Below are 16,399 nucleotides of genomic sequence, written 5' to 3'. Positions count from 1 at the left end.
TTTTTTTTTTTCACCGATCGGTAAAAAATATTTCTCACAAATTCTCTCTCTTTTAGTGGAAATTGCAAAGCGAATTTAATATAATGATAGGCAGTACACAAAATACCGTGTAATTGAACAAAACACACGCAATTGAACAAATTTCTCAGAGGTATATACATATAATTACACAATCGATATGAAAGTATTTATAGCTTAAGGTATTTCGACATATGTATTTTTCCCATGAATGAAACCCTTCGCACAAAATGACTCAACGCAGGCGCTCTTCCCCCTTTTTCGGAGCCGACATTTCATTCTAATGTTGGCGCTTATAGAACACGCATGGCCTTCGAGAGGAATTTCTATCCCTTCAATTTTAAACAGTTCTATGTGGAAACTATCTAGTAAAGCTCATGTCATTTTAAACCGAGAAAATGTTTGATAAATGCACGGTACTTCAAATACTATGAATTTTAAATCAATAATCAGCGCAATTAATATTTGTTCATTGTTGCTAATTTTTCGTTTAAGTATGTTTAGTAAAAAATAAAGGCTACTTGGTTTCTCGAGAGGAACCAAGAAGGTCCAGGATATTGAGAGAAAGAAAAAGGGGAAACGCTAAGGATAATAGTTGAAGGAACAAAAAATCCCAATCTTGAGGGACCTTACGAGGTTTCAAGGGGTGAGATCGATTCGGAAAGTAGGCAGAACTGTTTGACGTGTGTGTATTGTTTCTTATTTTTGTGTTAATATTAATTTTTGATACTCCTTTAACTGTGATTTTGATAGATTCAACCTGAACTCAAGCCAATTCCTTTTTTAGCCACCTATTCCGATGATTTCGCAAACATTTGGTAGCCACTCACGAAGATCGCTTTAATTCTTGCACAAGGAAAGAGTGGTAAATAATAATAATAATAAATAATAATAAATAATAATAATAAATAATAAATAATAATAAAATCGATAGAGTGAAAAGATTCTTAATTTACAAAACAATTTTTGAAGTTTCTCTTTTAATTGATTAAACGACTTTAGATCCGGATATTAAAAAATATTTATATATTAGATATATATTGTATATTTTTATATATAAAAACTTGTGTGAAATAGAAATGGGAAGAGATGATCAAATGAAGTCACGAGTCGCTCTGCAAAATATTGGTAACCCTTGGTGACAGAAAGTCATGAGTCGCTCTATAAGACACAGGTGACAGTCGGAAAGTCACGAGCAGCTCTGAGAAATGCAGGTAACCCTCAATGGTAGATGGGAAGTCAGGAGTCGCTTTGTAAAATACAGGTGATACTTGATGACGAGGAAAAGTCACGAGTTGCTCTGCGAAATACAGGTAAGCCTTGATGACAGACGGAGAATGGCGAGTGGCCCTGAAAAATACAGGTGACTCTCATGTCAGTGAAGCGTACGCGTATAATTACAAGATCCATAACGACCCTTACACTTATTTCGAAGTATGTCCTTTTCCCATGAAGAAAATTGCCACCTTTGCACCAAATGCAACCCCACGCAGGCGCTATTTTCCCTTTTTGAAGCCAACACACTATAATGCTGTCACTTGTAGGACATGTTTGGCCTTCGAGAGGAATCTCTTCCTTTTCAATTTTAAACATTTTGATGTATCTGATAAAGCTCATATCATCTTAAACCGATTAGATAAATGCACACCACTTTCAAATATTAAATCGACAATTGACACATTAATAATTAATATAATAATTAAGATTTGTTCATTGTTGCTAATATTTTTTTATTCGTGTTTAATAAAAATTAATATCAATCACATATTCGCTGTTAAACATACTTTTATTTAATTATTTCTTCTGTTTTTTGTCTTAAGTGATCATATACAGGGTGTCCTAGACCACCCATACACCCTTTTTCTTTCAAAAGCATTTTAGAGAAAAACGTTTTGAACAAAAATTATATGGTTTTGAGAGGAACATAAGATGGTGTCATTGGTTTGACCTTGGATGGCATCGTTAAAGTCAAGTCAAGGACAACTTTAATTTCTTAAACGGAATCCCCTATTTTTTATTGTATATTCTTATAGCTTATATCGAGAGCTTTCCAAAACATTATAATAAAGTATTTTTTCATTAAGATTTTTTTGAGTTATTTTGTATCTTAATCTGACATATTTCAGTATAAAATATAAAATATCTCAAAAATTATTTAGTGTTTGATAATTGTATCGTAATACTTTTATGTAATCAAATGGTGTCAAGAAAAAATAAATAATTGTTATAAAAGAATATATTGCAAATAATTGCATACTTTTTTTAAAAACTGATATTTTCTATACAACATTTGATTCATCTTATTATTCTATATATACATAAAAACATTACGATACAATTATCGAACATTAAATAATTTTCGAGATATTTTATATTTTATACTAAAATATGTCAGATTAAGATACAAAATAACTCAAAAAATTCTTAATGAAAAAATACTTTATTATAGTGTTTTGAAAAGCTCTCGAGATAAACTACAAGAATATGTAATAAAAAATGAAGGTTTCCATTTAAAAAATTAAAAATGTCCTTGACTTGACCTTCACGATGCCATCCAAGGTCAAACCAATGACACCATCTTATGTACCCCTCAAAATCATATAATTTTTGTTCAAAACGTTTTTCTCTAAAATACTTAGTTTTTGAAAGAAAAGGGGTGTACGGGTGGTCTAAGACACCCTGTATGTAGATGTCAACGATAAACAATAAATAATTTGTTTAGAAATAATGTCATTATAAACATCATGCATTGAAAATATCAAAAAAAAAGGTAAAATAATCACATCTGTATTATTGTTTTTATTTCAAATATATTATATGAAATATTCACTCGTGATACAGATCCAGCACAATAATATTTAAATTAATTAATTTTGTTTCTTTATATTTTTCTTTGCATGAAAAATTTTAATTACACTTTTATATGCTGCAAAAAAACATAATCTATTATTCTGTTTAATACATGAAATACAGGAATATGTTACTTTTGTGTTAATTCTATTACGTCCATGCTGTTATATGATTTGTTATCCTGTAGAATATATAACTGTAAAGTAAGACACTGAAGCCTTGACTAACTATAACAAAAATGATTCTATTTCATTGAGCTAATCATTTGTAATATATATACGCCACTATAAATATATAAATATTCTACGTATCGTCTTACCGTGGCGAAAAATTCTATAGATATAACGAAAAATCCGACGGTCAAAACGAAATCTCTGGATTCTCTTTGTAATAGAAACAATATTATTCTCTGTATATGTAAGGGAGCTATATACCATCGAACGTTATATCTACAAAATAAGTTAATTGTAAGAGACTTAATGGATAATTTTAAGCACAAGTTGCAAAAGTTTTTTAAACTTCCGCTTGTTGTGCAAAAAACATTGACTTGTACATTTTAATATAACAATCATTAAATAAAGTCTGCAAATAAATGTTTCGCAAATTTTATTTTACAATGACGTTTCTTACACGGTAACAAACACGTTACGATTGTGATCCGTTACATATTGACCGATATAGTTGGACAGGAACATGTATAATATAGTAGATGTTGCACATAAAATGCACAATATTAATTCCTTCACGTTAATTAAAAATGTATCATTTGCATGTATAATCTGAAAAATCTAAGATACCAGTTCCACTGATAATTATCAATACTAATTATAATTAACTTTATACAATAATAGCAAGCTTTTATGTTTTGTCTTTTGGTTTTTATTAATTACAATAAAGACTCAAAATTATTATCTGTTAATTACCTATAGATTCTCCCTCTATCTCTCTTAGAAGCGCAAAAACTGTTTAAAAATATGTTATCTACTGGGGGCGAGGGCGGGGAGGAAGGAGGGGGATGGACGATTATCAAATATTAAATTATCAATTATTTAATGGATAGTTACAACAATAGTTGTGAAATATCAATTGTGGGCTTAAAAAAAAAGATTGTAGAATAAATCAGAAAACTTACTCGATACAGATTGAAGCTCATTGAGGCTACAGTAAATGCTGTTATACAAAACATCATCAATTGAATACTCGATTGTAAATGTATGGTCAATCTATAAAAAAAAAAATATGATATATTAAGAATAATAAATCTGACACATTATTGGATACAGACTTCATGGCTTGTCGATGAATGTCCACAGCCCAAATCAAGCCCTCGAATATTAAAAGTTCATTCTTGAAGTTAATATTTCGTAGCACGTTGCTGCTCATTGCGTGTTCGATGCGATAGCTAATAGATAAATTAATATAATGTGTTGTAATTATGCTCATCAAATAACATATTTTTGTGGTTTTTAATTTTTTTTTTTTTTTTATGACAAGATTTTATTTATAGCCTAAATTCTTCAAAAAATGATTATTTTTGTATGCACGTTTCGTACCTGGCGATCTTGAACATTCCGCAAGTATGTTGATAATACGCAAAAAGCGTTGTTCCTATTCCTACCATTGCGATTGCCCCAATGCAGAATGATACGTTAAGATGTAGCAGAATCCAATAAAAATATTTTTCTTCATCGACAAAGTACTCCATTGGAATTGGTAAACGATGTAGTTCAGATGCATTTATTGATAATATGTTATCAAACATACTCGAGCAAAATTGAACGATGATAATAGCAGATATGCCGCAAAAAGCACATACTAAAAGCGTCAGAGAGCAATTATTATTAATAATTATTATTATTTGTCAAATCTTTGTCATATAATATTTCTAAATTTACGTTATCTTAAGCTTATTCTTGCATTATATAATTTAATAATTTTTTATTAACTCAACTGTATATGTAATCACATTTTATATTGTGTAATTGATTACACATCTGAGTCTCTTCTATTGTTTTGGATTTAAATATATTTGTTACTAGAAATATAAATAAAAAAAAACTAAATGTTAAAATACGATTTTTTTCAGAAAAAAAGCCGTGTTTTTTTCAAATATTTTTAATATTTTTATATTTTAATTATTGCAAGTTAATTTTTTATTACTTATCATTTTTTAGATAATAAATCTAAGTTAATCACTACTATTTTAAATGTAGATAGCAATTCCATTTTTGTTTTCTATTCTAATTTATATTTTAATCTTATTTCTTATCTATTTCTTATCTTATTTCTTATTCTAATCTTATTTCTTAAAATTCTATAATTGTATAATAATTTGTAATATTTATTTTTAATTTTTATTAATTTTATATTTGTCATTTTTTTAATTTACCTTTTAATTACTATTTCAATATAGCAAAAAGAATTAATTTTTTTATATTTAAAATTTTTTATGCTTCTTAAAAATTATGTCACTTTTTGTGTAAATTTCGACAAAGTCTCATTAATTCAAAAAATTATTTTAAAAAGATAAATAAAAATATGAAAACTCTAGTTTTCCCTTATTACATTAACAAACAATATAAAAAAATATTATATTTAAAATAATAATAAAAAAAATCAAATTTATTATTTTCCTTTAATGAAAAAGCTCGTTTTTTTCAACGATATATGAAGAAATGTTGTATCTGATTTGATTTTCTGCTGAAACTTTGACAGCTTTTGTGAGTTAGAAAGCACTGTATTTTAAAAATCTAAAAAAATTTTACTCGTAAGTGCAGCGGTAAAACGTCTGGCATTGCATCCATATGCGTTTATGATAGCTAATTCGTTTTCGTCTTTTAACTCATTACATATAAGCTGTAGCTGCTCCAGTAAATCTTTCACCTGTTTTTTTTTAATAATTTTAAATGCCGTTATTATATATAACAAAAAGATATAGAAAAAAGTATTCGTACAAGAATTTATTTGACAATAATATTTTTCTTGTACAATGTATATGTCGAATAAATTGTGAACTCAAGTTATTCTGTAAGCTTTCAACTTTGTACGCTACATACTCACAGCTTTCATCTTCACACTGAACATATTGTATTTTATCACAAAAATAGCGAAAAAAGATGTGGAAGATAAAATTTTGCCGACGAAATCCGGAGTACATTTTTGTGAAATAAATGGCGTACACTGTAAATAGTAAAGTTACGAGTTTAAAAAATTATTTTTCTATAAATCATACGCGCACGCAGAGATTTTTTAATTTTACATAAACGAATAACTAAAAATAATATTAAATTTGCCAGAAATGTTATTTACAGAAACAAATTATATATAAATAAATAATAAAAATGTCAATGATGAAAAATGTCAATAAATAAAAATTTGCTTTCTAATATTATATTAATAATATTATACATTAATAATATTATATTAATAATATTATATTAAAGCTTACCTGAAATATAAAACTTGTCGTTAAAATAGTAGTCAAGAACATAAATTGAAGTCGACTGAAGTTCGATTGTTGATAAGGCCATAAACCAATAGCAAGCAGAAGAATTCTATTCAGATTAAAATACTGAGTCTCGAGATGGATCATCTTCTTGCAACGTTTGGGACGCATATGATAGTGAAGTAACGTACCCACATCCCCTTCTTTTTCCATTTATAGATCATGTATTTTATTTTTTTTCTCTCTCTCTTTTTTGGTATAAATTGTAGCATAAATTGCATATAATTTCGGATATAGTTGTATTAGGACATAGCTAATACAACTATAAGATGCGACAAAAGTAGAATATTCACAGTTTAATAATGCTTCTCGCAATAAAGTCCCCAATTATTATGCGATCGATTTGATAGCGGAGTAATTTCAGCGGGTGTTATTTCAGGAAATAAGAGAGAAATATATTTATTGAGAGAAAATTTCTTTTGTGCGAAAGTCGCGCACGCGTATTTGCAACTTTTTTTGTGCCGGAAATTTACTCGCTTCAGTCTATTGTCCGCACTCATAACACACGGTTAGTCTTCGAGACAAATATCACAAACTATTAAAATCATATATATATAACCTTGTTATCGCAGGCAATATTTTTGAATGATATATGATATCTCCAATATGGAGAAAAAAAGATAAACTCTGAATTAGTTCAGCAAAACGAACAGACTCACTGTAATAATAGAAGACGCTTCAAATTCTTTTTCTAATTGTTATCATTCGCACAGCAACCCTCGAGCAATAAAATATTACTGCGGAACGTTTCGTATATCTGTTCTAAATGCGATCGCAACTAATATCGACATTTAGTCAGCTATTATTTTAATTATTAAAAATAACAATGAATTAACTTTTGATAAACAATATAAAACTATATCGCCATAATAATAAGGTGCATATCTTGTGTGATTGTTTCATGTTTCGTGGAAGTGTCGTGCAAAGTGTCTCGCCATCGTATATACGACTAATTATATTAATCGTGTTTTTGCAAGTGTGAATGTCACGAGAGGAAACATCAAGAGATGAGGAAAAAAAGAAAAAGAAGTTGCGATGGACATATCAACGATATGTGGTAAGTAAATTATAAATTATGTATCATTTATATCGTACTTAAAATAGACATTTTGAACTAAAAAAATGTAATAAACTGCAAATAATAATTTTTTTTAATTTTTACTTCAAAGAATTTGTTTTTAACTATCAATAACTTGCTTGTTTTATATAGAGAATGATCGTCTAACCGACAAGCACGTAAGGAATACTGAATCTATTAAGTTTAATAGTAGAATTTTGTTTTATGTGTTCCCAGCAAAAAAAAAATATATATGTTTAATTTTTTTTTAATATTGGTCATTTTTTAATATTTTAATTTTAATAATTTTTTTAATATATATTTAATAATTTTTAATAATAAATTTTGTTAATATCTTAGCATATATTATAATTACAAAAGGATAAGAAAAAATATAAATAAAATAAAAATAAGTAATATTCTGTTTTAAATTTAAGCATACAGAAATTATTTCTTTTATATCGAACGTTATAATATATGAACATTACAAGTATGTTTCAAATATATGTCACATATTTACTGACATATAAAATATGTCACATATTTACTGTCGTTAAGGATTCTATAAAAATATATCCAAATAGATCCAATATTTTTAATTATGATAATTATTCTTTAACAATAATTATATTATGTAAAAAAATATTGAAACCACAAAATAAAAATTTCCAAATTACGCATTTAGATAATTATGTATACGTGATACACATGCTCATCTGTTAATTATTTTTATTATTAAACTAATTTCATCTTTCGGTTCTTTTTTCTTCATTTTCGATGCTTTGTATAATGAGTATTATTATTTTTTTTTTAATATAAATTGTAAGTGCAACTATTAATAAAATATTTTGACATATGTCCGTTTTCCATGAATAAAACCACCTAGCATAAAATGCAAAGGGAGAATAGCACTTTGCACAGGTGCTATTCGCCCTTTTCAGAGCCAACCCTCCATTATAGTGTTCACGCTCCTAGGATACGTTTGGCTTTCGAGAGAAATTTCTATGTCTTCAACTTTAAATATTTCAATATCGGATGTATCTGATAAAACTCATGTCATCTTAAATTAGACCGAATAAATTAGACAAATGTACGGCATTTTGAATTGATAATCGGCACAATTAATATTTGTTCATTGTTGCTAATATTCTGTTTAAGTATGTTTAAGAGAAAATAGTATAATATAACTACATTCTCTACTAAACATATTTTTTATTTAATTTTTTTTTTTTTACTTAAATGATTATATGGATGCTAACGCTAAACAATGATTTGTTTAGAAATAATGTGTAAGTATAAATTAAATTAAAACATTTGATATTAAAAATATCAAAATAGAAATTAAAATAATTATATCTAAATTATTGTTTTTATTTAAAATATGTTATGTAAAATTTATTTATCCCTCATGCAAATATAGCACAATAATATTTAAATTAATTAATTTTTTTTTTTCATACTTTTTTTACATAAATTTTTATTACTTACTTCACTTTGATCAACAAAAGATTGAAACTTAAAAATTTAAAACTGCTAGCAAGAATAAATTAAACATATAAAGATTTATTTGAAGGATATTTGAGGCATCTTATTGACCAATACAAATTGCATATATAAAAAATTAAAATGCATAAAAATAATATAATTTTACGTGTTATCTTTCAGAATAATCATCATCTCTTTCAACTTAATATAAAACATTAAATGAATAACTTATATTAAGAGTAATCTATATTTTATTGATAATATCTTCATTTCTCTTCTTGATGAACTCTTGATATTTTATTTGAACATAGGCTATTTATTATAAAAAAGTTAAGCTATAAAAAAAATTGGCAAACATCAATAATATATAAATTATTTATTAAAAATAATGTGACAATACATTTATCTCAAGAGTTAAGATAAAACTTGAAAATAATTTAAAACTAAGTAAATGTTTGTATCAGTGTCTTATATTTCGTGCTTATACTCAAATAAATGCCAATTTTTCAATGAGTTGAGATTTAATTGACTAAATTTGTGACAGATTATAATTTATTTGCTATTATTTTTCTTCTCACCTTATTATTGCGTCGAATATATGACAGTAAAATAAGAAACCGAAGTTTTCACCAGCTGTAACGTTTATTTGAAATATGTTGCCATGTATGTATATTTTGATAATATGAGTATATAATATATATATTATATTTACCGTGGCGAAACACTCCAACGATCCGACAAATAGTCCACCGATACTCACAGTAAATTTTTGGAACCCTTTAGAAGCAGAAGTAGTATCAGTTTCTGTATATGTAACGGAGCTTCGTACCACTGAACGTCATACCTACGCAATCATATAATGGTGATACATACGACAGTGGTCTGCATATAATGAAACATTTTTTAAGATGCAAGATTTCATACAATTTGTTTAAAATAAGGTTTCTTACACGGTAGCAAAAAGATCATTATTATGATCTGTTAAATTTTGCGCAACATAATTGGCTACAAACATGTATAGAACACTAATAATTACAAATACAAAGGGAAATAAAATGTCCATGACATTATCTGCGTATGATGCGATCTGAAAAATCTAAAACACAAGATCGTAATTAGAATAAATCATTTCTCATGTTCTCTAAATATTATTCATGATAAAGTTTAATAATTAACGAACGATTATAATTGATCTAAAGATAAAAATCGTATATTTTATAAAATATCAGCAAAAAAGAGAGAGAGAGAAAAGATTCATCGATGAGCGCCCGGCTAAAAGTTCACGCTGATTAATCAGATTTTACTTAATAATAACTCTTTTAAGAAGCGTTATAGAAAAAAATGATAAGACTTTTCTGTTCAATTTACTGTGCTTGATCCATTCACAAGCATTATCTAAGATTATCTAATCTATGCTTTAGGATTTGGGACAAATTATATATATATATATATATATATATATATATATATATATATATATATTCTATAGTTTATGAAAATAGTTGATATATAAAACTTACACTAAACTTACTCGAAAGAGATTAAGACTTAGACATGTCACTCCGACTAATATTAAACAGAACAACATTTTCTCAATTTTAGATACCAAAAGTTTAATTAATCTTTAAAAGTTAAAAAATATTGTTAAAAATATTGTATCCTTGTGTATATATATCCTAGACCACACGTACACCCCTATTCTTTCAAAAACTAAGCATTTTAGAGAAACGTTTTGAACAAAAATTGTATGGTTTTGAGAGGAACATAAGATGGTGTCATTGGTTTGACCTTGGATGGCATCGTTAAGGTCAAGTCAAGGACACCTTTAATTTTTTAAATAGAAACCTCCATTTTTTATTACATATTCTTATAGCTTATGTCGAGAGCTTTCGAAAACACTATAATAAAGTATTTTTTCATTAAGAATTTTTTGAGTTATTTTGTATCTTAATCTGACATATTTTAGTATAAAATATAAAATATCTCGAAAATTATTTAATGTTCGATAATTGTATCGTAATGCTTTTATGTATATATAGAATAATAAGATGAATCAAATGGTGTATAGAAAATATCAGTTTTTAAAAAAAGGTATGCAATTATTTGCAATATATTTTTTTACAATTATTTCTTTTCTTGACACCATTTGATTACATAAAAGTATTACAATTGTCAAACACTAAATAATTTTTGAGATATTTTATATTTAATACTAAAATATGTCAGATTAAGATACAAAATAACTCAAAAAATTCTTAATGAAAAAATACTTTATTATAGTATTTTTGAAAGCTCTCGACATAAGCTATAAGAATATGTAATCAAAAATAGGGGATTCCGTTTAAGAAATTAAAGGTGTCCTTGACTTGACCTTAACGATGCCATACAAGGTCAAACCAATGACACCATCTTATGTACCCCTCAAAACCATACAATTTTTGTTCAAAACCTTTCTTTCTAAAATGCTTAGTTTTTGAAAGAAAAGGGTTGTATGGATGGTCTAGGACACCCTGTATATATATATTGTTTATTGTCAAATCGAGAAAATTTTATACTAACTTTATAACTTGCCGATGAATATCTACGGCACTAATTATTCCTTGCAATATCAAAATCTCATTCTTAAGTTTATTATTTTTTAACGCATCAACATGCATGGCACGTTTAATACGATAGCTATAATTAATATATTTATCAAACTGTACATTCTTTTATCTTGTGTTTTTATATTTGCTCAAGATAACAAAACAATTTTATTTAATACTGTAAATCTTTATATTCTATATTTGTTTCTTACCTGGAAATTTTAATCATACCACAGGTATATTGAAAATACGCAATAAGCGTTGTTCCTATCCCTATCGTTACAGTCATTCCAATGCAGGATGATACATTAATATGTAACAGGATGTAATAGAAATATGTTTCTTGATCGACGAAGTATTCCATTGTAAACGGTAAGCTATGCGATCGAGATACGTTCATTGGTAACATAATATCGAGTATTCTCGACCAAAATTCAGAAACTATAAAAGCAGATAGGCTGCAAATAGCATATACTAAAAGTATTAGAAAGCGATTGTTATTCAATTTTCTGTCATATAATTCTTTTACATTTATGGTTTATGCTACTTCAAACGCATTCATGCATTATAAATTTTAACATATTGATTTTAACGCAACTGTGATTGATTTTTAAATTGTGTAATTGATTGCACATTTGAACCTTTTCTATAAATTTATTTGATTTATATATATATATATATGTATGTATGTATACCTATATCTATATATTAAAAATGTAAATAAAAAAATTTTTTTTTGTAAAGTATGAATTTTTGAAAAAACATCAAGCCTTTTTTCAAAATATTTTTTTTTTTCAAATATTTTCATCTTTATTGCAAATTTTTCATTATTGATTTTTAATTATTTTTTTATTTTTTAAATGATAAGTTTAACCTAATCATCACTATTTTAAATGTAGTGTGATTGCATTCTAATTAGCTACATAATTATGTGATTAATACTTCTAATTACATAAGTTCTCCAAAACCAAATTAAAAATTAAGTTGAAGAAATTGTCTGTATTATAGATATAAAAACACATTTTTTATATTTGTAATAATTTATTCTTTAATTTGTAATTTTTAATAAATTCTCATTCATAATTATTACAAATGTACTTTAGTCATTAATTTAACATGATAAAAAAAGCTAAACCGCTCTTATATTTTTCATTTATTTTTCTAAACATTATTTAAAAAAATTAATGAAATTTTTTTGCGATTAATGAAATATCGGATTATTCAAATAATTCTCAATTAAACAAATTAAAAATGATTGGAATCCTGTCATGTTTGATGTTTGCCGCAAAAGGCATCTCATTAATTTAAAATTATTTTTCAAAAAAAAATTTTTAATATAAAACATTAGTGTTTTTCTATTATAATAACAAAAAAATAAAGAAAAATTATAATATATTTATAAAAATAAAAATAATGAAAAAACACCATATTTGTTTTCTTTTAGCATAAAAAGCATGTTTTTTTTTAATTTTATTTTTATTATTTTTATCGTTATAAATGGGTGTCACAAATGTTTTAATAGACATAACTGATATATCATATATGCATATGTGATATTATAAAAAGACTGTTCCTGTCATACTCGATTTTCCATTGAAACCTTGACAGCTTTTGCAAATTAAAAAAAAAGCGTGAGCATATTTGAAAATCTAAAAAATTCTTACTCATAAGTGCAGCGGTATAACGTTTGGCATTGCATCCATATTCGTTTATGATGGCAAATTCGTTTTCTTCTAACTTATTACATACAAGCTGCAAATGCTCCAATAAATCTTTTATCTGTTTTTTAAATAATTTTATATAACGTTATTATACATAACAGTGAGATATAGACAATATTATTTGCACAAAAATTTATTTGACGATAATATTTTTTCTGCTCGTTCTTATATGTCGAATAAGCTATCGAATCATAAATTAGTCTGCAAAGGAGACCGTGGCTGGTTGCTCATTGAGGTAGATAGACTAACTGTCTATAACTTTGCACGGATGTGCGCCCATCGTGCCAAAATTCATTGTAAAAGCAAGCATAACTCTCCCCTTCAATTACATCAAATACAATGCCACGATCGCATGTTGTTACAGAGTTATAAAAATATAACAAAAAATTGATTACGTAAATATTTATTTTCTGAGACTTTTCGTTTTTACATTTTAGTTGTCTTAGAAAAAATAAGTATTTCCAATTGATTGCTGCATCCCAGCGTAGAAGGAATAAAAAAAATATTCAAACATTAATTATCATCAAATTAAGGTAACTTAAAACATTTAATCTGATAACTAAATATACATCTTATCGAAGACAATAATCGATAATGATATTTCTTTCATGTATTTCATTAAAAATCAAATAGTGAAAAATTGGACTGCCAGCCCCGGTCTCCCCTAAACTTTCAACTTTGTAAGCCATTACTTACAGTTTCGATATTTATACCGAACATGATATATTTTATCATAACGACAACATATATAGATGCGGAAGATAAAATTTTGACGACGAAATCCAAAGTACATTTTTGTGAAATAAATGGTGTAAACTATAAATAGTAATTTTATTTACAAGTTTGTATTAAGAAACTATTTTTTTATAATCATAATAATCATAGTGCGCAGACATATACGTTACATAGAAATTTTATATTTTATATTATTGAACTTATTTTAAATACTTTTTATAATATTATATTTGCTAAAAAATATAATTTATAAAAACAAATTATATGTAAATAAATAAATAAAATTTCAACAGATAAAATTTTGCTTTATTGATAATAATAAAAATTTATATATAATTTTTATTTTCCCGAATTTAAATGTCGAAACTTTGATGGCATTTAAAGGATTCATAAAAACAAAAATTTTTCAAACATTATTTATCTTTCCTTTGTTTTGGAAAAAATTGTGAAAAAAACAAACAAAAGGTTTCACCAAAAAACATACAACAAGAATAAACTTATTATAAATTTATTGAAAAACACAATAAGATAAAAATTGTAGAATGAAAGAATGGAATAAAAAAAAAAAGAAAATTAAAATTTTCTTAAGGTAAAATTAGAGGATTGTAAATAAATATACAAACAAAATGCGAAATTATTGCAGCCTGCTTATTTTAATAAATTTGCGTTATTACAAGAAAAGCCAAGATTTTATACAATATCTTGGTTAAAAATGTGACAACATATATAAATAAGGCTAAATAAATAAGGCTAAATAAATAAAGTTATAAATAAGTAAAAAAATAAAAATTTTATTTTATGTTTTTTACAATTTTCTTCAAAACGAAGCAAACACGAGCAAATCTCTATAGTTATTTTCTTCTTAATTAAATGATTTTCTACATGCTCCCAAAGTTTTGACATTTGAATTTTTGACATCTTGTATACATATATTAGTTAATTAAAGTATAAAATAATGAGTGCAAACTATATACAGTTATAATTCGCAATTAATACACTTTTATTTTCAATCTAAAGTCAGATAATTAAAAGTTAGATATGTGACATATAAGTCTGCTTTTTCGCAGTAACTTCTTATATATATAATAATAATATCATTATATCCCAGATAATACACAATGTTCGTTTAAGAAATGTCCTAAGGAAGTCCTAACGTTCTTTGAATGTCCAGACCAGATCCATTGTGTGCTATATGAGATTAAATCTTACCTGAAATATAACATTTGTAGTTAAAATAGTAAAAAACAAAATAAATTGAAATCGAGTGAGGTTCGATTGTTGATAGGGCCACAGGCCAACAGCGAGCAGAAGAATCCTATTCATGTTAAAATACTGAGTCTCCAAACAGATCATCTTACGAGGTCGGGAACATATATGATAGTGAAGCACTCGACGAAAATACACTTACCCCTTTTTTCTTTAGTGAGATATTTTATTATTACCACCAATTATCATTACCTGTTTTATTATTGAATAATTTATTACTTTTCTCTTTTGGTGTAAATTGTAGCACAAATTGTATATAATTTCGTATAAAGCACATAGCAATGATACAACTATAGAACACGGCAAATGTAGAATATCTACAGTTTTACAATTTTTCTCGCAATAGAGTCTCTAATTATGCGATCGATTTGATAGCGGAGTAATTTCAGCAGGTGTTATCTAAGAAAATAGGGGAAATATTATTTATATAGAGAGAATTTCTTTCATGAAAGTCGCGCATGCGTATTCGCAATTTCTTTTGTTTCGCAGATTTACACGTTTCATTCTATTGTCCGCACTCATAGCGTATGTTTGGACTTCGAGATGAATGTCATTCACTCTTGAGAGCATCGGGCTTTTCTGGTAAATTTTCTTACTATTTAAACTAATGATTAGATTTTTGATATGTAGATCCTTTAATTAACAATCGACGCGACAAAAGTTATCATTTTAAAAGCTAAATATCGCCATGTCACTTTGTATATTTATAAAGTGTTGTATATAATTATTTATTATTTATTTTATCAACAAAAGAGTTAAATTAAAAAATTCAAACACGCTAGTATTAAAAATAATTTACGCATATGAAAAATATTTGGCATGTTTTATTATACAAATTATACATAAAAATATACAAAAAAATCAAGATACTTGAAACAATGTAACGTGTTAATCAAATCTGCTATTTGATATATAGCATATACAGGGTACTCCCAAATTAAATGACCAAACTGGAAATATGAATGTAAGACTTCAAAACGAAAATAATTTTTTTTTTTTGTTTTCTGTTTTGAGGTGATAAATTTATATTTGAAATGTAGTCATTTACTCGAGAACACTCTGTATAATAGCTAATTTTATATGACATCTTCAAAAATAATCATTTCCTTTAGCTTTACATATAAGATTTTACATATATACATATAAGACTTTTAATTTACCAAGTTATATTTAATGA

General features: G+C 26.2%; 2 protein-coding genes across 2 annotated transcripts; both read right to left on the bottom strand.

The window, feature by feature from the left end:
- Window positions 1-3,214: 3,214 nt before the first annotated feature.
- LOC126856007 (uncharacterized) lies at window positions 3,215-6,460 on the bottom strand. The gene is made up of 7 exons (XM_050604164.1): window positions 6,317-6,460; window positions 5,929-6,048; window positions 5,634-5,751; window positions 4,422-4,683; window positions 4,154-4,270; window positions 4,001-4,091; window positions 3,215-3,317 (listed from the first exon to the last, which is right to left on the bottom strand). Exons 1-7 carry the CDS (start codon window positions 6,458-6,460, stop codon window positions 3,312-3,314), a joined length of 858 nt encoding a protein of 285 aa, XP_050460121.1. The 3' UTR covers window positions 3,215-3,311.
- A 3,037-nt stretch (window positions 6,461-9,497) lies between these two features.
- LOC126855999 (uncharacterized) lies at window positions 9,498-15,309 on the bottom strand. The gene is given in 10 exon segments (XM_050604151.1): window positions 9,498-9,548; window positions 9,628-9,683; window positions 9,686-9,759; window positions 9,866-10,011; window positions 10,447-10,537; window positions 11,475-11,591; window positions 11,713-11,974; window positions 13,165-13,279; window positions 13,918-14,037; window positions 15,166-15,309. Coding segments are annotated over 10 exon segments (1,176 nt in total).
- Window positions 15,310-16,399: the final 1,090 nt, after the last annotated feature.

This window comes from Cataglyphis hispanica, chromosome 17 (assembly GCF_021464435.1).
Source record: "Cataglyphis hispanica isolate Lineage 1 chromosome 17, ULB_Chis1_1.0, whole genome shotgun sequence".
Lineage (NCBI taxonomy): Eukaryota > Metazoa > Arthropoda > Insecta > Hymenoptera > Formicidae > Cataglyphis > Cataglyphis hispanica.
This window is presented reverse-complemented; position numbering and strand designations above follow the sequence as displayed.

Coding starts and splice junctions, on each gene's coding strand:
- LOC126856007 (XM_050604164.1), bottom strand. CDS start 6,460: ATGATCCATCTCGAGACTCAGTATTTTAATCTGAATAGAATTCTTCTG. Junction 5,752..5,928: donor TCAGTGTGAAGATGAAAGCT/GTGAGTATGTAG, acceptor AAAAAAAAACAG/GTGAAAGATTTACTGGAGCA. Junction 4,092..4,153: donor ATTCATCGACAAGCCATGAA/GTCTGTATCCAA, acceptor TTTTTTTTATAG/ATTGACCATACATTTACAAT.